Genomic DNA, 26,596 nt, shown 5'->3' on the forward strand with positions numbered 1-26,596 from the left:
TACCAAACAAATGTATATATAAAATTTAGAAATTCATTTCATTCGTGATCAAGGATATATCTGATTGTTCGTTTGTATTTTACATTATAGTATTATTTCATCCAAAGACAAATCTAATCGCACCACACACAGAAATAAACATGGGTTGAGTTGTTGTACACTTGTACTCCAATAGTTTTGCAATTTTTTCGTGAACAATCGTTTTACATGGGAATATGGGATGTACTCTTCTTGGTCGTTTAGCTATTTATCTTCTGTTTGTAGCTTTTATGAATTGTTATGAATGCCATTTTGCAAAATCTTGTTACCACAGGAAATACAATAGCTAACTTTTCCATATAAATGTTACACCAAAGAGAATATGATCAGTTCATTAAAATTACTATAACTGTGCCAAAAAAAAAAAGAAAAAAAAAAAAGAATGTTCAATGAGTGATTGTGGCAATGATTATTCACACGTATCCCCAAACGCACGCTTCATCTCAAAATCATCATTTTGTATATAAATTACTAGTAATTGATTGTTATGTTGTTTTACTTTTAATTAGGTTTAGACATTTCCATACCATATGCATATTTCTCCATCATCAGGACGTTAAAAGGAGACGGCAACAAATATTGGGACGACACAAGTACCATCACCGAAAAGTCCTCTTCGCCTCCTAAGTCATCCACTTCGACCCTACCTTCTTTTTTTCTTCCTTTGTTAAATTCCTTTTTCTATAAACCCATATTATAAAAAAATATATTCATTATATTGATGAATATATCTTACTTGTTGTGCTTTTTTTTAGTGAAAATATTCAAAATATTCAGTCTTATCAATTAGGTATTTTTTTGGTCCACAGATAGAGAGAAGTTGATTTATAGTTTTCTAAATATTTGATCTCAATTTGTGGTGCTACTTCCACTAAAAGAAAAAGAAAAAAAGAGGGAGCAAAGTAAGCACCAATGCAATGAATAAAAGACTAAAAACGTTGACGAGAAAAAAAATCACTAAAAACAAATGAATATAGTTAAGAAATCAGTAATCTCATTATTCGAATACTTTCCCCCATTTACCTATTAATGTCTTTTTTTTTTTTTTGGACAAACAATCACTAGGGTTCTTGTCCACAATGTTTATATTTTTTCATTTTATTTTGTTTATTTCTACGCAATATTCAAAATATATATTAGCTCAACAGTGATGATTTACAAATCGTATTCCAGCCCGTTTAAATCTGGATGACATGCATGATAACAACATTTGTAAAAACTATTACTCAAGAAATTAGACCCATTGCAGCATCTACAACACAATAAAATCACCACGAACTGCTCTACTATCTAATTAAAATTTTAAATTAAGTTGCATCCATAGTCTGGTCTGGTCAGGTGGGTAGAAATAACATAGTCTACGATGAGAAACCCCGCATTGATACTCTTAGATATTCCATACACGTATAATAATAGGCCGCACTATAAGCAAGTGCATAATAATAGTTTGAAAAATATCTGTAATTGTAATCCATATACGTATGTACTTCTTAATAAAAATATAGAAACTACTAAATAAAGTAGAATAAAATAAGAAAAAGCGTTTCACTTTCCCACTCTATAAATAGGAAGAGATTACACACACAAAAACCACAAACACACTAAAACAAACTTCTATCAACTCAAAATACAAACAAAAGAAAGAAAAATGGTGATGATGAAGGCCACATGGGTTTCCGTTTTTGCCCTCGCGGCGGTCCTCTTAGTGGTCCTACTTCCCGCGGCTGAATCCGTGACATGCTCGCCAATGCAACTAAGCCCATGTGCAGCGGCGATAACGTCGTCTTCTCCACCATCGGCGTTGTGCTGTGCTAGGCTCAAAGAGCAGAAGCCATGCCTATGTGGTTACATGAGAAACCCTAGCCTCCGTCGCTTCGTAAGCACTCCCAACGCTCGTAAAGTCTCTAACCATTGCAGACTCGCCATCCCAAGGTGTTGAATAATCAAAGAACCGTTTGATGTTTATGGTCATTCTATATATATGTTATGAGTTTTACTTTTGGTGTGTGTTTAAGGATGTTATTTATGATCACTAAGTATTGTAGTAGAGTTAAGTAAGTTGTACGCTTCGCGAATAACAATGTGTGGTGATGCTTTGTATGCATCTTATTTTTAATTTTTGCTTATCTTATTCTGGTTGTTGTTGATATATGTTGGCGTACTAATAATAAGAGAATATATTTCATAAACACAAAATAATCAATTATGGGTACATGAAATCACTGTACAAAATAACACACCAACTTGTCTGGTCTGAGACACAAACTCCAACCCAACTAGTTTAGTACTCATAAGAGAAAATCTACGATTTCGACTGGTTTCGCTGCGATTGCATCCTTGTCAGATCGTCGTCGTGATCTATGCTTACTACTTTTCTCTCCATTTTTCTTCTTCGTCTTCTTCTCTTTTCTCGAGCTCTGTTCTTTGATACCTGGATCAAGACTTCTCTCGTGGTTGTCTTTTTCTCTTTCCTTCTCTTTCCCTTTACCCATTAGAGCTGTCTGGATCGCACGAGACAGAGGTTCATCATTACTACTAGCGTCTGGCTTCATCTTGAAGTCATCTCCTTCGTCCAGTTTCACCACTACAGGTCTCGGTTTTGATTGGTTCATCTTCTTTTTGGGGTTAAATGAGTCCGCTGATATCTCATTCGCTGGTGGGTATTCGTTCAGCGTATTGTTGTTGTCATTGCTGTCATTGTGGTCGTCGCTCTTCTGAGAAGAAAGGTAGTACATGCCATGACGTTTTCTGTGCTCCGCAAGTAAGGATGCAGACTCAGGTGGATGGGATGAAGATGATGAGGCTTCTTGTTGATCACTGATTCTGAGTCTAGCAACAGAGAAGCTGATCTTTTCTGAGGATGAGAACAAATTCGAATTTGATTCCACAACTGGTTTGAGAAATTCTCCACAAATCTCTTGCAGATCTTCAAGATTCTCTTTTAGCTCTAACCCATCTGGCAAGGGAAATTTTTCCTGTGCAGTTGCAGAAACAGGGCAAAGCTCCTCTGAGAAGACATCTTCCATGAATGCTACAGCTCTAGAAGCCTCTATTTCACTCCCTTGGGCTGTTACTTCCTCGGCTATTTTGTGCTTTATCATACCGGTGAATCCTAGAACGTTCTTGGCTCTCTCCTGCACTTCAACATCCAGGGTCCCAGATAACGAGCACAGCCCAAGTTCAATCATATTCACCAGACTCGATATAGATTTGTATGTGAAAGCATTCTCCGGTGAAGAAACAGAGCTAGTAGACTCCTCAACCAAGGGCGAGGACGTGGATTCCTGGGCTGAGAAGTACGCCTTGAGACTGAAGACGAGAACTTTGAAAGTGGAATGTATGTAGATTGCTCTAATTGAAGGCGGTAAGAGTGACGTACGTGGTTGCAGAAGCGCCTCTGCAATGTCATAAGAAGTCTTAGAGAATTCGACATATTCCCCTGAAGCCCAAGCAGCAGCAGACAATATAGGGTGCAAGGATTGATTACCAAGCAATGCAGGATCAATAAGCAGTGCTCGAGAAATTCTAACTAGCTCCGGTCTAGCGTCTTTGACCCTCATACCAATATCAATCAACTGATGCCCAATTTCTTGCCCTCTTTGACAATGTGGGATTCTAGCCATCTCACCTAGAAGAGACAAATACCAATCAAAGTCAACTACGATCTCATATGAGTTCCGGGAGCATGCGAGTAGTACGGAACCTATAACTTCGTTGCAGAACAAAGGACCAGACTTAAGAGCATAATTCATAAGAATTCGAGAGATCTCAGACACATTATCTTCATTCACCATTGCCATTAAAAGATGCAAAGCCTCAAGTTTAACATTTGGATCCTCATCGCTCAGAGCCTTGACGACAGCTTCTTTGTTCTCCAAAACTGCCCATAAATGCTTTGGAGCAACAATCGACAAGGCATGTAGACCGAGATACTTGAGATTCGGATCATCGTCCACAAGAAAATCCCTAATCTTTGCAACCGCAAGTTTCAAAGCTGTTTCCTGATCGCTCAAGCCACTCACTACTGTTCTAATACACTCAAACAGCAAAGACTTTCCCACGTTCCTCCTCATATGTTCACAGATAGGATCAGCCACTTTCTTAGCCAACCTAGGCTCGATCGAAGCCAGCTTAGCAAATACCTTAAGAACCTTAATCAGAACCCAGGTGTTCCTCGAATCTACCAGAATCTTGTAAAACTCAGGAGCTAAAGGAAGATAAGATCTGGGATCTTTTGTGGTGAGTTCACAGAACACTCCAACCACAGCTGACAAAATATGCTGATCAGAGCTCTCCAGATTCTCAACAAGACGCTTGAAACACACCTTAACAGCATCAGGGTACTTATCAAAAACCCTCAAAACCACACCTATAGCTTTCTTCCTAACAAAAGCCTTACTACTCCCCAAGAGCGTAAAAACCTCAGAAGTTAAATCCCTAGCTAGATCATCAGTTCCAACCCTAGACAAACACTCCAGCGCTAGACTCACCTCGTATTCATTCGAACTATTCAAATCCTTCCGGAGCTGGTTCGTGATCAGAAGCAGAACCGGCGTCTGATCGTTGAACGACTGAGCAATGGCGTGGTAACCGATCCTCTTATCCCCAAATCGAGACGACGACACGACCTCTACGGCGTGGAACGCTGCCCAGGACATATCGACGCCGTGGAGTGCGGCGAGGTAGGATAGTTTCTGTAACGCGATGGATTTCGTGGAGAGATCCGTCAATTTGATCTCGCGGCGGATTTCGTCTAGGGATTTAGATATGAAAGAGGAATCTCCGTGTAGCTGGAGACGTATACCTTTGATGAGATCCTCGAGGCTTCGCTGGAACAAGCTGTACATGAGCGAATTTGAAGACGCCATTTGATAGGAAATGAGAACGAATCCGGGGATATACTACAACTAAGAGTTGAAGTTATATGATCTACATAGTCTTTGAAGAGCGAAATCGGAGATCAGAGTCGTGGGTTTTTTCATGCCGGTGATCGTGATTTTGTCAGTCTCGGATTCTGATGAGAGTCGAACGGAACAGAGGAGGTGCAGGAACGTGAAATATTGTTTGGGCTTTTATGGGAAACAAATGGGCCTTAAAACAATAAGTCCAATAAACAGTATATTTTATGCTATATATTTGATTATTTTCTAATGCTATCCATTAATGCTATATATTTTCTAAAAAGGCTTCTACCTCTTCGCTATAGTTTTTTAGATAAGTTTGTAAACCAAAGTATGGGCCTATAATTTGATAACATAGAAGCTTCATGAGTCTTTGACAAGAGAAGTGTTGTGGCAAATGAAATTTAGATCTTTGAGGAGCCTTCTATTTTAAAAAAAAAGTTCAGAACCGCCTCAACAAGATCTAAACATAAAACTTCATGAGGACTTGAAAATTCATACAAGTGTGGACTTTTGTTGAGAGGCATTGCAAAGAGAGCTAACCAAATTATTTTCAGTCAATATATGTAGAAATTTCTATATAAACAATTATCTATGTTCATAAATTTCTATATAAACAATTTTCTATGTTTTTTGACAACACAAAAGATTATACTGTATGTGTCATGATTGGTAAAGAAAAATAACTATGGCATTCAAACATTAAAGGGGTGTTATTGGATGGAGGTTTTTAATGGACTAGGGGTTATACCGGGCTACGCCCGGTTAATGTTTTTCAATTGAATTTTTAAATTATTTAATATAGACATCTTTTGGTTTACCTTTTTAAAAAGAAAAGTAAAAAAGAGTGTAGAAATAGATTTTTCATTTTAGATACGAATTAAAAGTATATGATGACTAACTCAATAACATAATACTTTTCCATACCCATAATAAGAATATTAGCTAGTTTAAAATTACCAGATTTCGTAATAATTTGAACTTAAAAGTCGAAATCATATATTTATATTATATATAATGTAATGTGAATCTCCAAGAAAAATCGACAGTCTAGTAATATAAAATATTTTCCCATCAATAGGCTAAGAATCTTGATTTTTAGTTTAGTGAATAAAAGCATAGGACATCTGTTAGCCTTCTAATAATCTTTGATTGTTTGATTGTTTAGTGAACCACCATATAGACGAACGACTAATAAAGCTGGTCACTGAACAAAATATACAATTCACACCTTTTTCACCACCCGTGCGGCTATGTAATTATATATACATGTTTTGCAATTCACAAATTACTTAGATCCGAACAATAATGTACATACCCTATTATATTAGCAACATCAATTTAAAGTGGAAAGGTTAAAAATTACACTCCATCAAGATTCTTGTTGCATATTTGATATTAAAAACAAAAAAAATACACGGTTCCATTATTTTCTAAATAATCAACAGAAATTATAGTCCATCAAGATTTTCCTTGCATATTTGAGTACAAAATCGAATTAACTACCTGAAAAAGATGAATGCAAATTTTTAATCACCTAAAACCATGAGATGAGTGCATAATCGAATTGGAGCATGTGGGTTGATGCCTCTTGAGGTTTGAGGGTTTCTATGTTCCAAACCCTTCTTCTAATTCTACATCTGTTTTTATTTCCTTCACTTAATCTTCTCTGTGCAATCAATTTTCTAAATTAATTACTTTAAATAAGAATATATAGTCCAATACATAAACCTGTTAAGATTGATGTAAAATCACTTATGAACTGTATCCAATTGCTGACATACGAGAAATGAATCGTGAATTGCAAAGTGACGACTCAGTTTGTTTACTACACGTTGTGGTACACTTTCTTGCGACGGATACATCCCGTGACGGGATTCCCGTCAATCCGTATACTTAGACGAACTTTTCCTCAGCTGCTATTGTAAGCTTCCAAATCTAGAGACAACAACAAAGCTTCCAAATCTAGAGACAACAACAAAGCAAAGTAAGAAGAATGTACAGTAATTCTAGAACTCTACCTTCGTTTGGTTTTGTCTTGATTCATGTTGTAACATAGCATCAACGACTCTTTGTCTGGCAACTAATAGTTTTCACACATCCTCAACGTCTCTGTGTACTAAAACATAACAGATAAAGCAAACTGAATTAACAACCCAATCACATACATCTTTTCCATATTGTTCTTTCATCCTCGTTAAAAGAAAACCTAACTGAGCGTGGAATATGAAGCACTAATCCAACGCTCGATCAACGGATTTCTACATCTTCCAACGTAGAGTATGTCTGAGGTTCCTCCTGGTTATTGCTATATCTTTAAATCCAGCGAAAACATAAGAAATTGGATGTGTCAATTTAGATCGTAGATTTATGGAAGTTAAAAGTTTTTGCTGAAGAATGAAATTAACATAGTAGATTTATGGTAGAATTTTACCTTTGTTTGAAAAGTGGATGTGAGATCCCTTTGGAGAATGTTAAGAAGGATTTAAATCTGTGGCCTGCAATCGCTTCACATTCTTATTCATAAACCCTCAATCTGTATCGATGTATCTGCAATCATTATTAATTTGGTTTATAGGGAAGAGGAGAAGGAAGTACAACAGTTTCTTAGCTAACTAAATGCAACTCGAAGGCATCTCCTAACGTCAATTAGGTTTAACACATGTAGGCTAAGTAGGCTGACATGGCATCGTAAGGGAGTGTTTTAGAAAAGCTGAGGTGGACATTTTTAGAGGGCTCAAATTGTCCCTTTTATTAGTAGTAATTTGAATTATTAGTGGATTTTAAAGTTCAATCGTTTTCTAATACATTAAATGAGAATTTGAGGTCATTAATAAGTGGATTAGAAAAGTATAACTGATGGATTTGAAAGTCATTACTTGTAGACATTTTTTTTAAAGTTAAATAAAAAATAAAATAAACTACTTATAAATTGTGTTGTAGAATTATAAAATAAGTTCCATAAAACTAATGTCAAAATTAAATAACTTCAGTTACTATAATGTTAGAATTTGTGTTTTGCACCTCCCACAAAATGAATCAATTCGAAAATCTTCTAGAACCTGCTAATTGGAAAGAGAGATTAGTAAATCAGGAGAGATAATGATATAGCTCATCAACAGGGATACACATGTACATCATACAATGTTATTTCTTCAAACAAAATAATTCAGAATGCTTTCATATTCTCTCGTCTGAGAATTAAAGTACGAAGACAAGTTTCAAGTTTGCTAAGTAACACAAAACCACCACAGATAGTACTACGACACCTCTTACAATGATGCATTTGTCAACGACAATTAATTAACAACATGATGCACGCTTCTTCATACAAATCATCGTGGACATATATATAGCCTGTAAGTGGCATGAGAGTGAGATACAGACAGGAAACAAATTCAGACTGAAGAGCTTAAATCTAAAAGAAGAAAAAGCAAAACCTAATGAGAACCACAAGATATATGGTTAAACAAAACGATCTACACAATAGTAACAATGTATGGGTTATGCCAGTTGTTCTGGGAGACAAGAAACCAGAAAGACAGAATCTCATAGACAGCTAATTTTAATATTAAATGTCGCTACAACTGCTCTTATCCTTGGCAGTAGTTCAGGAGAGGTTGGGTGAATCAAAAAAAGGTAAGCCTCGTCTGATATCTGAAATAGTACCCAAATTGGTGTTTTTGTCAACTGTTTGAGCAGTACCATGTTGCTCACCAACACTCAAGAGTTTGGAACCATACTGAATAGCTTTGCATATCTTATCTTATAGCCTCAGCTTTCTTCAAATATAGGATATAAGAACAAGCTCGACTCTGGACAAATCAAATGTAGTCATGCTTTCTCTGTAAAACAACACAGAAGGCAAGATTCAACACACTTAACATGAGCTCAAACTAAACTATGAAACAAAATCAAGAAACATAGTCCATAACAGAGACATGTGGATGGATCTTTTATGTTTCCTACTCCTAAATTAAACCCAGAAAACGTTAGAGATATAACAAAAGTTCACCCTTTTAACGCAAACCACGTTTGATTAATGAAAAACATAGGAAAAATGTTAGCTTTTATCAAATTCAAGCCAAAATATAAATATCTAGATTCAATAGGCAAGAAATTAGAATCCCAAATCCAAGTTTACAGTATTACACATCCAAATCATCAAACACGTCATAAGTTTTTTTAAATCATACCTTAAAATTGTTGGATAATGGCACAACCATTGTCAACGAAATGAAAGTAGCCTTTGTCGTAGGCTCAGAGTCAGAGGTTGATCTCTAAAATGGAGGCTCCAGTGTCGAGACTGTTCTCCAAAAGCTTCTAGAATAGCCGTGGAGAGGTATAAGATGACTTGACGGAACAAATTCTAGTAGCTCGTGGAGACGAATCTGCTTGTATTTTTTTCATTAATTTTGAGAGAGAAGAGATATGAAATACTTGACAAGAATGCCGGATTGTGTTTGTTCACGTTTTTTAAAGAAAAGTACAATGAAATCCAAAATGACACAAAATCAAATTCATATTGTATAACAGTGTTTTAAACATACTTTAGAATACACAAAACAAATACATAATCCAATAACGGTAGATTTTAATGGATTTTACCAAATACACAATTGAATAACACCATATTTCAAAATACATCCAAATCCTTTAAAAATCACGATCCAATAACACCCCCTAAGTTTCATACTATTTTTCAATATAGTGCAATATAATATTTCGAAGATGTTCGATATTTGACATTATATAGGGAACTTAGATTGATTATTGGATTTTGTAAGCCAATAGTTTTTAACAAAAACTTAAGCAAATATGCATGTAAAAGAAAACTCCAATAATTATGGAAAATCTAGCAAATTTGATTTAAGGGGTTGATAGAGACAATACCTAGTTTACAATAATAATCTGATAATAAGGCAACAAAAACATAATCAAATTTATCTTATTATGCTATTACTGTAATCAAACATAATACTATTACATAATCAATATTTTGATCAATATTTTTTTATCCAAAAAACAGATTCACCGGTCACCCGCACCTTAGGATAAAATTGTCAGTTTGAACTTTTATTATTTCAACTCAATTGCGCCAATATTTTCAATATCTGCATCAACTTGAGCTTTTTACTTCTTTTTTTTTGTAGGATCATCTTCAAGTTTCAGTCCAAATACTTTGGCCAAGTACACTACAAAGTCAATACATTTTTTGTTATAGTTATATACTTGTATCTCTAAAAGATCAAGCTTCTTTGTCATTTTGTTTATCAAAAGTGTTTTTTTTTAATTAAAATTTTAGTATTAAATCATCTAACCAAATAATTTAGGCTTGTTAAAATAAAAATAAGTGATTTGTATGCTTTAAACTCGGATGGTGTAAACAAGTTATTTTAGTAGGCTTTGAACTTGGAAAGGAAATAGAAAATAACAGATATATTTACTAAATAGTCTAAACAATACTTCAAAAATTGAAACTTTTAAAGTATGTTTGAACGTCAGGTCCTAAACCAATACCTCATCAGGAGAAAAAAAAAACTAATACCTCATTTCTTTTGACAAAGAAAAACCAATACCTCATCAAACATAAAGAATACACGATCCTAAGTAATCTGACTATATCATTCTATATGCAGCTATATAATACTACATGTTTGACATTTGACAATTGACAGTATAAACTTAAACATCAACTTTGTTTTCTATTCTTAAGAGTTATCTATCAAAACTTAAAATATCGGAATAGTTCGACCTAACTAACACACCATGCTGGATCTATACATATATCCAAAACCTCCGAATTTCCTAACTACCCCCTTTCTAATTTTTTACCAAAAAAATATTTTTACATTAAGTATATTCTTAAACATAGATCCAAAAGTCATGCCACATTTTTAATCTTTCTTATAAACAATAGTGTCTTTTCTGAAAATTAAGATAACTTATGTTTAGCTAAATAAAGGAAAAGTAATCACAATTATTATTGGAATTAACGTAAAGAATTGATGGACGTTCTCGCTTTCGTGGACCTATTTAGGTTTTGTCGTTTTCACAAGGATATAAAAATAAAGTCGAAGTCGAAGTCGAAGTCGAAGTTGAAGTGCGGGTTGAGAAAAAAGATAAAAATCTTTATTTCCTAATCAAAAGAGAGCTAACTGTTTACGCATCTAATATTTTTATAAGTACGGACATACTAAATATAAACAGTTGACATACTTCATACTATAGTACTAAATTACTAATAAACACATAGAGATTCCAGTTTGAAAATACGGCATGGAACGTTTCTAATATATAGTTTACGTATTACTAGTTTCGCAACATAGTTATTCCAATACGCTGAAAACATGGAATCTGCGGTTTTTTTCCAACGTTTGTGTTCTTTTTTATATACAAGACGGACATATTGGTCCATTGGAACTAGACATGGACGTTGGTTTGGTAGTCTTATGAAGTTGGTAAGATGGTCAACTATTACCATGCATTTGATCATATAAATAATAAAAATAAATATTTTCTAATTTAAGTAGTTGCATGCATGGCACAAAGTATAAAATTAGCAGTAATGTAAAGTCTTGAACTGTGAAGTCTAAATTTTCATGAAAGTATTAAAAATCAGGACACGCCAATTAGTTATTTGTAAGCTTCAGATTTGATTATTATAAATATTTTATAATGGCAGAACATATGCACTCTCACATTAATGGTACAAACTACAAAATAGTGTATCATTTTACTTTGTTGTTTTAATCGGGGGGTTTAGTAATTTTTTTTAAAATGTTATTAAGTTCCATTAGTTTTTGCAATGCTCGCTTTCAATAGCTTCCACTTTGACTTTATAAGTGTTTTGATTAAAGTAAGATCCAAAGTTAAGCAAAGGGAGTATTATCTCAAATATTTTCTGGACAACTCAATCTGTATAAATCTAATCTATTATTATTATTATTATTATTATTATTGTAAAAAAGGTATTTTAGATAAGTTACATGAGCAGTGAATTTTATATTATATGTGGGTTGTGCATTACTGGTAATGCGTGACGCACTGATCTCCACATGAGATGAATTGTCTTATCTTTGTTAGTGCAATCTGAGTATTCAAAACTATTTGCCGAGTATGTTGTGTGTGTGGGATATTGTGTGTTTATTTTAAAGTGGAAGAAACAAACAAAGAGATATTTCAGAGGACACGACTTTGTATTTATCCGACTAAGAACACGACACTCATGGATGATGAAGGTGTTGGTCGGGATTGATGTTAAAGATGTACCAATCACATCACATATGCACATAAACCGTAATTTATAAACCACGATATAAATTAATCATAGAATAGCTTATTATCAAAAATCAAATCGCATGACATTTTTCTTTGAAAACACATACATGCATGTGACATGTCTAATTTGTGATGTAGTAAGCTTTTAGAATTGACTGAATGTGGTCAAACAAAAATATATGTGAAATAAATTAGGTAAATGACAATTAAAGAAAAACAAATTAAGTAAATACACAATATAGCAAAACTAATTTCTTTATAACTCAGATTTTTTCCCTTTTTTATTTAGTTGTTACATAAAGCATATTTTACGTTGTAATGTTTTATTTTATACTGTAAAATAGTATGTTTTATGTCGACCTGTAAATAATCAATCCGAAGCACTAAGCTCTAGGAAAAACACTAGACATATCTGATCTTAGCTATTACAACTCCTCGTAAAACACTAAAACTAAACGAATAAACTTAAATATGATGCTAATTATAACAAGCGATAAGTCTTGAGGATGTATTTCAGAGGACGAGACCAAAAAAAATAGACATTATCCTTTAACGAAAAAGAAAGGAAAAAAAGGTGGAAAAAGGATAAATGAAAAGAGAATGATAAGTGATGGATCATAAAAGCCAACCCATTGCATTATACACTTGCACGATTACTTGAAATTCCACATAATTCGGAACAAAAACCAGCTATATATCATTAAAATAGTCAATCAAACTATATAAATCAATTCGTATTCACTCTTTTAAATGATATACCTTCTAATCATTTAGCCTAGCTAGTTCCAAAAAAATAAGTAAAATCAGTTAGCCCTACGATCATAATTAGTGGTTCGTAGTTGTAGATGCCTCTATCGTTGCGTTTTAATTGGACAAACATCAAAAGAAAAATCCCACCATCTATGATCGACTATAGGTAACAACAACAGGATCAAAAAAAATATATACAACAAATGATTTTTGTATTATTATGGAAAGCATTTTTTTAATTGAAAGACTACTTATAGTAACTTTGTGTTATAGGAGTATAATGGGGTTATTACAATCTTCATCATAATCAATCATTAAAACAATATAAATGCGAAACAATAAAATTACGTTTTAACACTTTAATATCATAATTATACATCGCTATATTATTATTTTAAATTATTTTTACATTGTTACTAGTCTATTTTCATATTATATAGCTAGGTGTTATCAATAGGTCTATTGTTTATTTTTCTTATCGGTTACTATTGGGCAAAGGTTGCCGTAGAAAACAACGTGGAGCAATGTTGAATTGCATACATATATAAAGTTGACCAGTCTCGGTTTTTTCATTCTTGAAGTCAAGAATGGTGGATAATTTAATTTGGTCTAGTTAATAAACTAATAAGGTTGTTGTGTAATCGGGGAAAAGAATAATGAAAAACTTATAATAATGGTCCACGAATAAATGTGTTGTGATTTGGTTGAAGGAATGTGTTGTGGAGAAGAGAGCGCGAGTAAAACTTGTTGCTACCCAATTGTCGCCACACTTCCCACACGTCCCATCTTGTGTCTTTTTACCTTCACCACCACCACTTCCTCTTTGTTTTCTGATTTCACCAAAATTAACCACCATTTTTCATGAACATATATAAATTTAATTTTCTTTTACTAGCTAGTTGCAATATATATATATACGTGTACCGAGTAATGGCACAAAATTTAATAACTCAATCTAGTAAACCTTAGAGCACATGCAACACAATTAAACAAGTCTAACAACAACCTCAATAATCGCATTCAGTTAAAGCATAAACCGTGAAGCAAATTATAGTTGAATCAATAGTTAAACATAGCTATATATGGCTCCTTTAGACCACGAATGGGTAATGCATCATCATCTCTCCTCCCTGTCATTCCTGATTATTTTAAAACCAAGTTTCAAATAAACACACGAATCTGTCCTTTAATTATATAATTTACAAGAAGTTCAAAACCAAACTCATCTTTGCTTTCGGAAGTGCTCGCTCAATAAGCCAACCTCAAACTCAAAAGAAAACATATTAAACCCCATAAACATTTTTAGAAAAGCAATATTTTTATTTGATTACAAAATCTAATCAAAAAGCTTAATGAAGTCCACGTAAGCACACCAAAACGACGTTTCTGCCCCTGGTCGTAAAGCCTCTTTTTACTCCGAGCGAGAACCAGCGTCCTTGTCTCGCGGACCATATGTGTCCGTATGTACGCTCGCACGTGTCGAGATGTAATCGGTCACGTGCCATCCTGGGTTGGTTGCATCAGCATCCAACGTGGCGATGTGGATGTCCACGTGCTACAAAACCTTCGTATAGAGAGAGGCTCAGTAATAGATTATAGGAAACACACCCCCACCCAATCCCCAAACACCTTTATTTCATTCATTCATAGAAATTTTTTACAACAGTTTTTTTTTCAAAAAAAATATAAAGTATAATTTTCCAGATAAACATTAATAAAAAAGAAAAGAAACAAAAAGAAAGCAAAAGCAAAATCGAAATCGATATATCAGACAAGGCTCTCGAGAGACCTTTCTTTCTTCTTTTCCTCCTCATCGTCTCCGTTGAACAACACCACCACACCACAAAAAAACAACAGATCATTTCTATGGTGAATAGAGCTCAGATTTGAAAATTGAAGGGGATTTCTTGTTGAACGAACGAACGAACACGGAGGAGTATAAATCTCTTTTTTTGGGGGAGGAAAAATGGCGACGCCGTTGCCAGATTTTGAGGCGGCGAGAGGAGGCGGAGGAGTTGCGTCTTCTTCAACCACTGCCCTCACGAGCTCTGTTTCTTCTTCTCGTCCGTCCCCTGTGGCGAATTCCTTCTCCGAAGACGCCCAAGAGATTTCGCCGATCCTGATTTTCTTGTTCTTTCATAAAGCAGTATGTAGTGAGCTTGAAGCTCTTCATAGATTGGCGCTTGAGTTTGCTACTGGTCACCATGTCGATCTCCGGCTGCTTCGTGAACGGTACCGGTCCCTCAGATCGATCTATAAGCATCATTGCAATGCCGAAGACGAGGTAATGCCCCGTAACCTAGCTCTCTTCTTGGTGATTGTTTCTCATCGTATCCTGTACACTGCTAAATTCAGAATTTGGAACCGTCTCGACTTGGAATTTGAACTCTTAGGACATTTTGACGTTTTACCAGTTGGGGGAATTCTTGGTTGCCACATATATTTTGTATAAGATGCAATGCTAAGTTTCATATTTGTTGATGCTTTCAAACTATTGTAATACTTCGTATAGCTGCAAATTTGTCTAAATCTGATCTTGTAAGTCTCTGTTAGTTTTGTTTGTCTCTTGTTGATCATCTTAATTTGGTTCTATGAGTGCTTTGGAGATAGGGAATCTATTTCAGTATATGTGTATTGATGGAGATAGGAAAAGTTGTTGACAATTGCAAATCTGTTTTGGATGTAGGTGATATTTTCAGCTCTTGACATACGTGTGAAGAATGTAGCGCAGACGTATTCTCTTGAACACAAGGGGGAAAGCACTCTTTTCGATCATCTCTTTGAGCTGCTGAATTCTGCCACGGAAACCGATGAAAGTTACCGCAGGGAGTTGGCTCGTTGTACTGGAGCACTTCAGACTTCTGTTAGCCAGCACTTGGCTAAAGAACAGAAACAGGTATTGTTTTCCTTCACTTCACAGATGCAGGTTCTCTGTTCATTTCTATTAACACAGATCCAAATACTATAGCATTATGCATTGGTCTTTATTAAGTACTTTTGTTGTTGTTGGCTCGCTGACAGGTCTTCCCCTTACTTATTGAGAAATTCAAGTATGAAGAGCAAGCTTACATAGTCTGGCGGTTTCTCTGCAGTATTCCTGTGAATATGCTTGCCGTCTTCCTTCCATGGATTTCTTCGTCCATTTCAATAGAGGAAAGCAAGGAGATGCAAACATGCTTAAGGAAGATAGTTCCCGGCGAGAAGCTCCTTCAGCAGGTAAGTTTTGAATTAAGATCCAACATTCTAAGTGAAAATACTTTGGCTTGTTAATTGATATTTCCTTCTTGAAGGTTATTTTCACATGGTTGGGAGGGAAAAGTGATACTGTGGCTTCGTGTCGCATAGAAGATTCTATGTTCCAGTGCTGTCTAGATTCTTCTAGCAGCATGCTTCCTTGCAAAGCAAGCAGAGCACAGTGCGCATGTGAGGGGTCCAAGGTCGGGAAGAGAAAGTACCCAGAGCTTACTAAGTTTGATTCTTTCGATGCTCAGATGCACCCAATTGATGAGATAAAGCTTTGGCACAAGTCAATCAACAAGGAGATGAAAGAAATAGCCGATGAGGCTAGGAAGATTCAGCTGTCTGGAGATTTTTCGGATTTATCTGCGTTTGATGAACGCTTACAATATATTGCTGAAGTGTGCATCTTCCATAGGTATTTCTTGCATCCTATTATTTACAATGAAAACAGAATAATTTCTATTTTGCTATTGTGTATTGGCTATCTTTTGTGACACTATTCTATACTGCGATTTATTGAGATAAATAACTAGATTTCTTTCAAAAGTTGATGTAGTTGGCCGCTTAAAAATGTTTGCTAGCTGATGATGGGTGTTTACTTTCAAGTTATATGGATGTTGTTCATTTTTGCTCTTCTCATGCTTCAGCACGTTTCTGCGTTAGAGTGTTATCAACATACAATTTTTTAATGTTTTGACAGAGATTGGAATGTCATGGGTCTATTTCTGAGATGATGTGTTTGTTTGTCGTTGCAGTCTTGCAGAGGACAAGATCATATTTCCAGCAGTAGATGGAGAGTTTTCATTTTCCGAGGAGCACGATGAAGAAGAAAATCAGTTTAATGAATTTCGATGCTTAATTGAAAATATAAAGAGTGCTGGAGCCTGTTCTACTTCGGCTGCTGAATTTTATACCAAGCTGTGCTCACATGCTGATCAAATAATGGAAACTATTCAAAGGCATTTCCACAATGAGGAAATTCAGGTGAACTATTGCTTTGCGTGCTATGACATTTGATTTGGTAAACAGGTGAACTATGGAAGTTTGGCATAAGATCAGTTGATACCAATACCATATGCTATGAGGATCCAAGATGCCAATTAAGGATGTTGGCTAACTTATAATGCTTGCAGGTGCTACCCCTTGCACGAAAGAACTTCAGCTTTAAAAGACAACAAGAACTTCTCTATCAAAGTCTGTGTATAATGCCATTGAGACTAATTGAACGAGTTTTGCCATGGTTGACGGCATCATTCACAGAAGAGGAAGCTAAGAATTTTCTGAGGAACTTGCATGCTGGAGGTACAATCTACCATACATTTAAAAAAATGAATTTAAACCTTTTTTTCAAATTATTAGTTACTCACAGTTTTGCAAAATTACTTGGTTTCCTTGTGGTTTCAGCACCTAAATCGGATGTTGCTCTCGTTACTCTTTTCTCTGGTTGGGCATGCAAAGGACGCAAAGCCGGGGAATGCTTGTCTCCAAACGGGAATGGTTTATGCCCTGCTAAAACACTAAGGAACATTAAAGAAGTCAACCTTCAGTCATGTAATGGTTGTACGTCTGCGCCATGCGCGAGTAAGAGTATACAATCGTGTTGCCAGCATCAGGATGAAAGGCCTGCTAAGCGAACTGCTGTATTGTCTTGTGAAAAAAAGGCCACGACTCACTCGTCAGAAGTTGCAAATGGGTGCAAGCCTTCTGAAAATGGTAGGTCATGCTGTGTTCCAGATCTCGGAGTCAACAATAACTGTCTGGAACTTGGTTCTCTTCCAGCAGCGAAAGCTATGAGATCTTCTTCGCTAAATTCTGCTGCGCCCGCTCTTAATTCCAGCCTCTTTATTTGGGAAATGGATAGCAACAGCTTTGGTACTGGACATTCCGAGCGGCCAGTAGCTACAATATTCAAGTTTCACAAGGCCATAAGCAAAGATCTGGAGTTTCTTGATGTTGAATCTGGAAAGCTGATTGATTGCGATGAAACGTTTATTCGTCAATTCATTGGTCGATTTCACCTACTCTGGGGTTTCTACAAGGCGCATAGTAATGCTGAAGATGATATCCTATTTCCAGCGCTTGAGTCAAAGGAGACGCTTCACAATGTCAGTCACTCTTACACGCTCGACCATAAACAGGAGGAGAAGTTGTTTGGAGATATTTATAGTGTCCTTACTGAACTTTCAATTCTTCATGAGAAGTTACAGAGTGATTCTATGATGGCGGACATAGCTCAAACTGACACTGTTCAGACTGATATTGATAACGGTGACTGCAAGAAGAAGTACAATGAACTGGCTACAAAGCTACAAGGGATGTGCAAATCCATTAAAATCACATTGGATCAGCACATTTTCTTGGAGGAACTGGAGCTATGGCCTCTATTTGACAAACACTTCTCCATTCAAGAGCAAGACAAGATTGTGGGTCGTATAATCGGGACAACGGGTGCTGAAGTTCTTCAGTCTATGTTACCATGGGTGACGTCCGCCCTTTCTGAAGATGAGCAAAACAGAATGATGGATACCTGGAAGCAGGCAACCAAGAACACAATGTTCGATGAATGGCTCAATGAATGCTGGAAAGGATCACCCGACTCATCCTCAACAGAAACATCCAAACCTAGTCCACAGAAAGGTAAAAGCAGTCGCTTAACTTTATTTCACCAACTTAATATCTTGATAGTTTAATGTAATCTTAGTTGTTTCTGCTTTTGACTTCATAATTCATACTTAAGCTGGCTGCTGTAGTTTCTCTGTGCCAAGTGTGTTTTGCTTATGTCAAGTTTGTTTTCCATATAGATGATAATGATCATCAAGAAATCTTGGACCAAACTGGTGAACTATTTAAGCCGGGGTGGAAAGATATTTTCCGCATGAATCAGAACGAACTAGAGGCTGAAATCAGGAAAGTTTATCAGGATTCAACACTTGATCCGAGGAGAAAAGATTATCTTGTACAAAATTGGAGGACCAGGTCAGATTTCTTTCACTATTTGCATGCATGAATCCTTTATTCCACGTTTTCATGCATACCTGAATCAAAATTAGAACCCCCAATAGATAATACATTTCCCTGTATTACTTCAAATTTTTTTCCCGCAAAGTGGAAGAGTATAAGGGGTGCGTCTTTCCCGGTTTCCTAGTCTGAAATGATCCGCTCAGTTTATTTACCCCTTTGTATGTATGTGTGTGCTTCCTTGATTGAAAAATCTTCTAAACTATAGCGAACCTATAATCTCATTCACATGTCCCTCATACCTGGATCCTGTTTGTTCTAGACTAACATTTATTTTAAATTTTCTGTTGGTGCTTTTATCAGTCGATGGATTGCGGCTCAGCAAAAATTACCTAAGGAAACAGAGACTGCATCAAATGGGGATGTTGAACTTGGATGTTCCCCGTCTTTTCGAGATCCTGAGAAGCAGATATATGGATGCGAGCATTACAAGCGTAACTGCAAGCTTCGAGCTGCCTGTTGTGATCAGTTGTTTACTTGCAGGTTTTGCCATGACAAAGTAAGCGACCATTCCATGGATAGGTAAGATCTTATGCCAATCTTTCTTACTTAGATTGAAACTCCGTAGGCCTTTTTTTTCTTTTTTTTTCTCAGTGATATGATTTTATATTTGGAACACTTCACAGAAAATTGGTGACGGAAATGCTCTGCATGCGGTGCCTGAAGGTGCAACCCGTTGGCCCCATCTGCACAACGCCTTCATGTGAAGGATTCCCAATGGCAAAGCATTATTGCAGTATTTGCAAACTTTTCGATGATGAAAGGTAAGCAAAACCCAAGAATTCATAAACCAATCAATTTACCACTGTCAGAAACCAAACTTGAGAAGCTTTTCTAACCTTCAGAAACTATTATCTGCCTTCAGGGCTGTTTACCACTGTCCATTCTGCAACCTTTGTCGGGTTGGGGAGGGACTGGGAATCGATTTCTTCCATTGCATGACATGTAACTGTTGCCTAGGGATGAAATTAGTAAACCACAAGTGCCTCGAGAAGAGCCTCGAGACAAATTGCCCCATCTGCTGCGAATTTCTTTTCACATCGAGTGAAGCAGTTAGAGCCTTACCATGTGGTCACTACATGCACTCAGCGTGCTTCCAGGTTTGGAAATCTCTCTTTCTGTTTACTAAACTCGTTTGTTTTGATTTATCGCCTTAAATCAATACACTTACTGTTACTCCGTTTTTTTTGTCAGGCTTACACTTGCAGCCACTACACATGTCCAATCTGTGGAAAATCATTAGGAGATATGGCGGTAAGATGATTCCCGCCCTTCAAAAGCGTGATATGCAAATCACATCACAACAAATATTGTTCACTGAACTTGTATTCTCTTTTGTTTCTTTTGCAAACACCACAGGTTTATTTCGGTATGCTTGATGCACTGTTAGCTGCAGAAGAACTCCCAGAAGAATACAAAAATCGCTGTCAGGTGAGAAACACTAAAACTGCTGCTTCTTGAAAAAATCTTTTACTCGTCATTTCATTTCATGACACACATACACACAATGTTTCAGGACATTCTATGTAATGACTGTGAACGCAAAGGAACGACACGGTTCCATTGGTTGTACCATAAATGCGGCAGCTGCGGTTCTTACAATACCCGTGTGATCAAGACCGAAACAACTCCCCCAGACTGCTCAACCTCATCCTGAGAACACTGTGAGAGGATTCACTCTCTTCTTTTTTTATTTTCTTCTTAAATTCGGGTATTACTTTCTGTTTCGCACAACAACAATGTGGAGAAGGTTTGATAATCAAAATGCCCGTTGATAGAATTTTTCTAATTTGTATAGTCTCCTGAGACATTAAGATTTTGAAAAGAGTCTTATTTAGGTTACCATACATTTTGGCTTTTTGAACAAAGCTAGAACTCGTTTGTTTCTAAAACATCCCAATACCATTTTTTTCACATTCACATTCACATATCCGATATTTGTTTTTCCGTAAGCTGACACTTTTTTTCTTTGAAGAGTGTAAATAGTTAACAGTTTTAATGTAAAAACTTTGATTCCTTCTTACATTTTCTAGTTTTTTAAACGTTTACGAGGGAAAATCTATCAGAGTTGGTTAAAAGAAAATGACAGTTTACTATACTGTATGTTCATTGCTTTTAATAAGATGGGTTTAGTTTGTTTTTTTCATCATTACTATTAGAAATCAAACTAAATTCGAAAAGCTGACAGAATTAACCGAATCGGAAAGCAAGCAAAACGTAGACGACGAAATCCTCTCAAGCAAGCTTTGTAATGTCTAATACATTTTTATACGCAACAACATACATCATAATAATTTGTAATGAAAAGTTAAAAGCAGCAAGAGAGCCTCAAAATAGTCGATCGTAAAGTAAAATATTCGTTGGAACGAAACAGACAAATTATTCTAAAATATTCAATTTTGAATAGTTGTTGTTAATAATAAATAGTTCATATGTATATATGATTAATAAATAGTTCAGATGAGAAGAATGTAGATATCTAATTTACATTCTATTTTGCTACAATACAATCTTTTTACTTTGTGTCTTACAAAAAAAAACTCCCTTAATTTTATCTGATTGGGCAGAAGAATTCGACTAATTTTTTTTGAATATAACCGCATTTTATAGTTGTGAAGGCTGATTTAGTAACGAGAAGACGGATCGGGAAAAGACAAAAAAAAAAAAAAACACGAGTACAACGTTACAATCGCGTCCCCTAACTCTCTCTCTCCCGAATAATTCGAACAGAAGAAATATAATTTCCTGAGAAATACAAAATACACAAAAAAAAAACGAAGAAAAAAAGAAAGAAAGAAAGAAACCTTGAACTTTTATATCAAAGGAAAGGAGAAGAAAAAGAAAGGAATCTTCATCTTCCCACGGCGGAGGCAAGAAACCAAAACCAATTTCTCAATTTCTCAATTTCTCAAAATTTCACAAATGGAGCTTCCACCTCTACCGGAAAGATCCAAACGCCTCCATAACTTCACCTTACCTTATCTCCGATGGGGTCAGCAAAGATCCCTCCGCTGCGTCAAGCTTCCTCCTCACCACCACCACCGCCGATCTTCCCCTTCTTCTTCTTCTCCTCCTCATCATCGTATTAGATCCAACAACGCTGGTGGAGAAGAGCTCAGCCTCGATCTCCTCTACGATGCCGGCAACAACAACAAACCTAAGCAGCTCTCCTCCGTTCTGGGAAACGTTGGAGGAGATGAGAGGAACAACACCAGCGGCACCGGCGATGTTGTTTCTGTTGCTGTTACAGCAGCAGCTCGGCCGTGGAATTTGAGGACCAGGAGAGCTGCGTGTAACGAACCTGGAGACGAATCAGCGAGGATCATCGACTCTTCTTCTTCTTCTTCTTCTCTTCTACTACGGAGACATGAAATTGGTGGTGGCGTGAAGAGAGGTAGCAGCGAGGATCATGGTGATGGAGATTTGAACAACAAAGTCAAATTCTCTGTTTCTTTGTTGAGAGAAGAAATCGAACAAGACTTCTCTGCCTTAATTGGTAAAAAACCTCCAAGAAGACCAAAGAAGAGACCAAGATTGGTTCAGAAGCAAATCAATGTAAAGCTTCATCTTTGTTTTTTTTTTCACTCTACCGTTCCATTGATGCTTTCTTTGTTTGTTGCTTAGAATTAGAATTTTTGTTTTGTAGAATCTTTTACCAGGATTGTGGCTAGGAGAAGAAGTCACAGCAGACTCATACGATGTTCCTGAGGCTGTGGAAACATGATATAGATAAACAAACCAATTTGGGCGGGTCAGCTTCTTTTCTATCCAAGAAAATGTATCAACTTTGTTTTTTTTTTTTCTTTTTTTCTACTCTTGTCATTTTCGTTGTAAAAAGGAAGGAAGAAAAAATATGTAGCAATGTGCTCAGGTTTTTTTAGTGATTGAAGCCATTTACTTTGGTTTCCTTTAATATTCTTCTCTTGTTGTAAAAGAGACAACTTGGGGTTTTTTTTTTTTTTTTTTCCGTTACCAAAGCTAATTGTAATCTCTCCATGGCAATGGAATAATCTCCAGGCTGTTTCTGTTATCAATAATGCAGCTTTCTTACATCTTTGTTCCCAGACTTAGTTTGTCTTGTTGCCCCTTACTATTAGCATCCCCCAGAGAGTTACTTTACCTTAGTATCTTGCTAAGATTATGCGTAAAAATCTGATCTTGTTGTTTTTGTCAAGAACTTGATGAGAAACTGTGTATGTGCTGTTAGACAACTTTGCAGGGTCAGACCAAGCTTCCCCTTTACCACAACTTTTCCCCATTTCCAAGGTTTTCTATAAAGCTTTCTCTCTCTCTCTCTCTCTCTCTCTCTGGTAAGTCAAGTTTTACAAACTTGCTAAGAGTGTTTAATTTATTGAACACCTGATGTGGGACACTTGTTACTAGCTGCATTTAGGTTCTTACATACTGATTCTATGTTCCATTTTTGACTGTTGTAGGAAAAATAAAGAAACAAGATAATGCAAGGAAGATCATGCGCTGATGATAATGGATCTTCAGATAGCTTCTTCTTCTTGAGTGCCCAAACCTGACAAGAAATCTCATTGAAACACTTCAATGTGGCTAATGTTAGCAGTCACCAGCCGGTGAGGCGAGTTGGAGGGTCCATTGTCGATGAGCAGTATCAATTGTGTGGAAAACAGAGAAGAAAGATAGAATACACTGTGTGCTGGGCGCCTAAAGTAGAGGTAATGTAATTTATTCAAATCCTTGAAATCTAATTAGATATTATGTTCTTTTTCTCAGCCATTGTTTCCTGCAGTAGTGGCACACCACATCCATTATTTTAATTTGAAGTTTTCAACCTCCAATTCATAGACTAATGCGTTTATTTCAAATGTTTCCAAACATCATGATCATCTAAACCTTTCCTTCATCATAATCTCATGGAAACCTTATTTCATTTACCTCTCCCCCATACACGATTTATCCAACTTTAAATTGCTACATTACGTGTCTTGACTTTTATCACTTCTCAAGAAGGTTAGTTATCATCTACTCATCATTTCTCTGGTTCTCAATTGGTTTCACTAATTTGTTTTGAAAACCTTAGGAAAACGGACCATCATGATCTGCACGGAGTCAAACCACCAGCGGATTTCGTTTGCTGGTGATCTTGGCCAATCCGATAAAGGACCTGCTATGGAACAACAACCATCAGGCCCGGTTCGAAGAGACACTACTCTTTTAGATTCATCAAACTCAGATTTCGAGTTCCACATATCAAGAAACTTTGATCCTGAAGATTCCTCACCAGCCGACGAGATCTTCGCAGATGGCATGATCCTCCCAGTCCTTCCTTTCCACGTAACCCCTGCATCCGCCACACCAAAACGTCTCTACAAATACGAGCTCCCTCCTATCGTCTCTGCTCGTTCCTTACCCTCCTCTCTTCCTCTTCCGCCTTTACCATTGCCTGAATACTCGAGAAAATACAGCGTGAAAGAAACTCGGGGAAGCGTTAATGGTCGAGGGAGCGGTGTAAATTCGGTTTTGGAGGCAGAGAAATCATCAAAGTCGTTTTGGAGCTTCAAGAGAAGCTCAAGCCTCAACTGCGATATAAAGAAGAGTCTGATATGTTCGTTTCCTCGGTTAACGAGAAGCAACTCCACAGGATCAGTAACATACTCGAAGAGGGAAATGCTTAGGGAAATTAACAAGCATAGCTCGCAGAGACATGGAGTCCCACGTCCAGGAACAAATCCGTCATCTTCTCCTCCACCTCTCTGCTGCAGCTCGTATCAGTTCAGGCCACAAAAACAAGCTAGAAAGAATGGCGGCGGAAGGGGAGGAAGTTTTTGGATTGCTCCGGTGATCGGTGGTCCATCTCCTTTCGGGTTAGGATCCATCTTACGACTTACAAAAGAGAAGAAGAAGTAATAACTGTGTGTTTTTTTCATAAAATTTGTTTATCTATACATACAAAATATACATGTCAAATTCAAAAAGATAGTATGTCATTTTACCAAATCTATATATAATAACAATCCAAAAAATGTTTTTTCAATCGTACTTTTTGGATATTTTTCGAAAAGTCGTGATGGATCATTAAAACAGTTATTTATGAAAAGTTACAACTGTTCACTATAAAGTTGTGATTATTGGAACATTCGTATCTTTTGAACTCTATATATATTTGTCAGTTTGAACTGTTTTCATTTTTTTGCCATGACACAAAATCAACTAAAATTTCCATCTCAACGAGTTTATAAATTTTTCTAAATTAATTTCTAGCATTCATTCTTTTAAAAGTCAAGAAATTACTCTAATTCTTGATTTAACAAAAGATTTTTGGAATGATGAATATAACAGCAATCCGAATAAATGCCACCAAAAGTTGTGTTTTTTCAATCGTACCTTTTGGATAATTTCCCAAAAAAAATCTGTAAAAAAATTAAAGTGTGTGTTTTACAAAAAGTTGTGATTGTCATTATAATAACAATCCGAATAAATGCAAACAACAGTTGCAATTTCTCGTAGTATTTATTTGTAATTTTTTTATTCATATTTTTATCACAATTTTTCGTTCTAATAGGTGTGTCTATTTAAATAGTCGTGTCTTTTAAACTTTTTATATATTTGTCTTTTCATCAATAACTAACAAATCATTTTTTGTTGAAACAAATTTTCCGTTTTATGTTGAATCAAAATAATTTGGATATTAATATCTAATATTCAACGTTATTCTATAATCTAAATCAAATTTTAGAAATGTTTATAGCAATAAAGAAATTTAATAAACTTAATATAGAATTTACAGTTGCATCTATTTATCGTAAATTTCTCTAAAAACTATTGTCATTTATTTTATTTTGTTTTTTAAAGTTGTGTATTTTAATGTAATTTTCCGTTGATACAGTTTCACTCACTATTAAATATATTTTAATTATAATTATTTAATAGAAAATTATATTTACTCATTACAACCATTAGTTCAATATTCTCAGTTAAGATCACTTTGTTATAATGATTTTTTAATTGTAGGTCTTTATCATAATTCTTCATAAAATATCTTATATATTTATTATACTTTAAACAATGTTTTTTGCAACGTTGAGTCTATTCTACATAATATTTTTTGTTATAAGCTTTCATTTTGATGGTTGTGTTTTTTAGTAACAGTTTATGTTTAATGTTTATGTATTCAAACTATTCTGTTATATTCAAATGATTTTATAATGTATAATTTTATATTTTAAATTTACTTTTTTCTAAAATATTTTCCCGCGACATCGTGGGGGGGTCTGAGTCCTAGTAATTATAATATTAAAAGTAAATATTGTCTCAAACAAAATAAACACTTGATCAAACCTTGTAAGATATTTGATCAAACAACATGTATGCAAAATCTAAAAACACATATGTACACA

General features: G+C 35.6%; 4 protein-coding genes, 1 long non-coding RNA gene and 1 pseudogene across 7 annotated transcripts; 4 read left to right on the top strand and 2 right to left on the bottom strand.

Annotated features, from left to right (window-relative positions):
- Nucleotides 1-1,619: 1,619 nt before the first annotated feature.
- On the top strand, nt 1,620-2,235 carry LOC104783259 (non-specific lipid-transfer protein 2). The gene has a single exon (XM_019240629.2). The coding sequence runs from the start codon at nt 1,688-1,690 to the stop codon at nt 1,976-1,978; it is 291 nt and encodes a 96-aa protein (XP_019096174.1). The 5' UTR covers nt 1,620-1,687; the 3' UTR covers nt 1,979-2,235.
- On the bottom strand, nt 2,205-5,217 carry LOC104783250 (AP-3 complex subunit delta pseudogene; annotated as a pseudogene). Its single transcript, XR_015559299.1, has one exon. The product of XR_015559299.1 is annotated as an AP-3 complex subunit delta pseudogene (transcript).
- Nucleotides 5,218-6,621: 1,404 nt separating this feature from the next.
- Nucleotides 6,622-7,660, bottom strand: LOC104783270 (uncharacterized). Its single transcript, XR_767221.3, has 4 exons — nt 7,375-7,660; nt 7,155-7,254; nt 6,962-7,059; nt 6,622-6,878 (listed from the first exon to the last, which is right to left on the bottom strand). It is a non-coding gene; the product is annotated as an uncharacterized LOC104783270 (long non-coding RNA).
- Nucleotides 7,661-14,558: 6,898 nt separating this feature from the next.
- On the top strand, nt 14,559-21,155 carry LOC104783276 (zinc finger protein BRUTUS). Its single transcript, XM_010508410.3, has 14 exons — nt 14,559-15,255; nt 15,658-15,867; nt 15,993-16,187; nt 16,262-16,626; nt 16,967-17,195; nt 17,345-17,513; nt 17,616-18,848; nt 19,013-19,187; nt 19,533-19,751; nt 19,856-19,993; nt 20,095-20,329; nt 20,424-20,483; nt 20,589-20,660; nt 20,746-21,155. The coding sequence occupies exons 1-14, from the start codon at nt 14,938-14,940 to the stop codon at nt 20,884-20,886; spliced, it is 3,759 nt and encodes a 1,252-aa protein (XP_010506712.2). The 5' UTR covers nt 14,559-14,937; the 3' UTR covers nt 20,887-21,155.
- Nucleotides 21,156-21,850: 695 nt separating this feature from the next.
- LOC104783308 (uncharacterized) lies at nt 21,851-23,283 on the top strand. The gene is made up of 2 exons (XM_010508448.3): nt 21,851-22,784; nt 22,876-23,283. Exons 1-2 carry the CDS (start codon nt 22,152-22,154, stop codon nt 22,951-22,953), a joined length of 711 nt encoding a protein of 236 aa, XP_010506750.1. The 5' UTR covers nt 21,851-22,151; the 3' UTR covers nt 22,954-23,283.
- A 382-nt stretch (nt 23,284-23,665) lies between these two features.
- LOC104783285 (uncharacterized) lies at nt 23,666-25,233 on the top strand. 2 transcript variants are annotated; one of them, XM_019246971.2, is made up of 2 exons: nt 23,666-23,914; nt 24,280-25,233. In XM_019246971.2, the coding sequence occupies exon 2, from the start codon at nt 24,294-24,296 to the stop codon at nt 25,104-25,106; it is 813 nt and encodes a 270-aa protein (XP_019102516.1). In that variant the 5' UTR covers nt 23,666-23,914; nt 24,280-24,293; the 3' UTR covers nt 25,107-25,233. The 2 variants fall into 2 exon arrangements, with proteins under 2 accessions (XP_019102516.1, XP_087309639.1); XM_087453513.1 differs by lacking the exon at nt 23,666-23,914 and adding an exon at nt 24,066-24,209.
- The last annotated feature ends 1,363 nt before the right edge of the window (nt 25,234-26,596 follow it).

Source organism: Camelina sativa, chromosome 1 (assembly GCF_030686135.1).
Source record: "Camelina sativa cultivar CO46 ecotype springtype chromosome 1, ASM3068613v1".
NCBI lineage: Eukaryota > Viridiplantae > Streptophyta > Magnoliopsida > Brassicales > Brassicaceae > Camelina > Camelina sativa.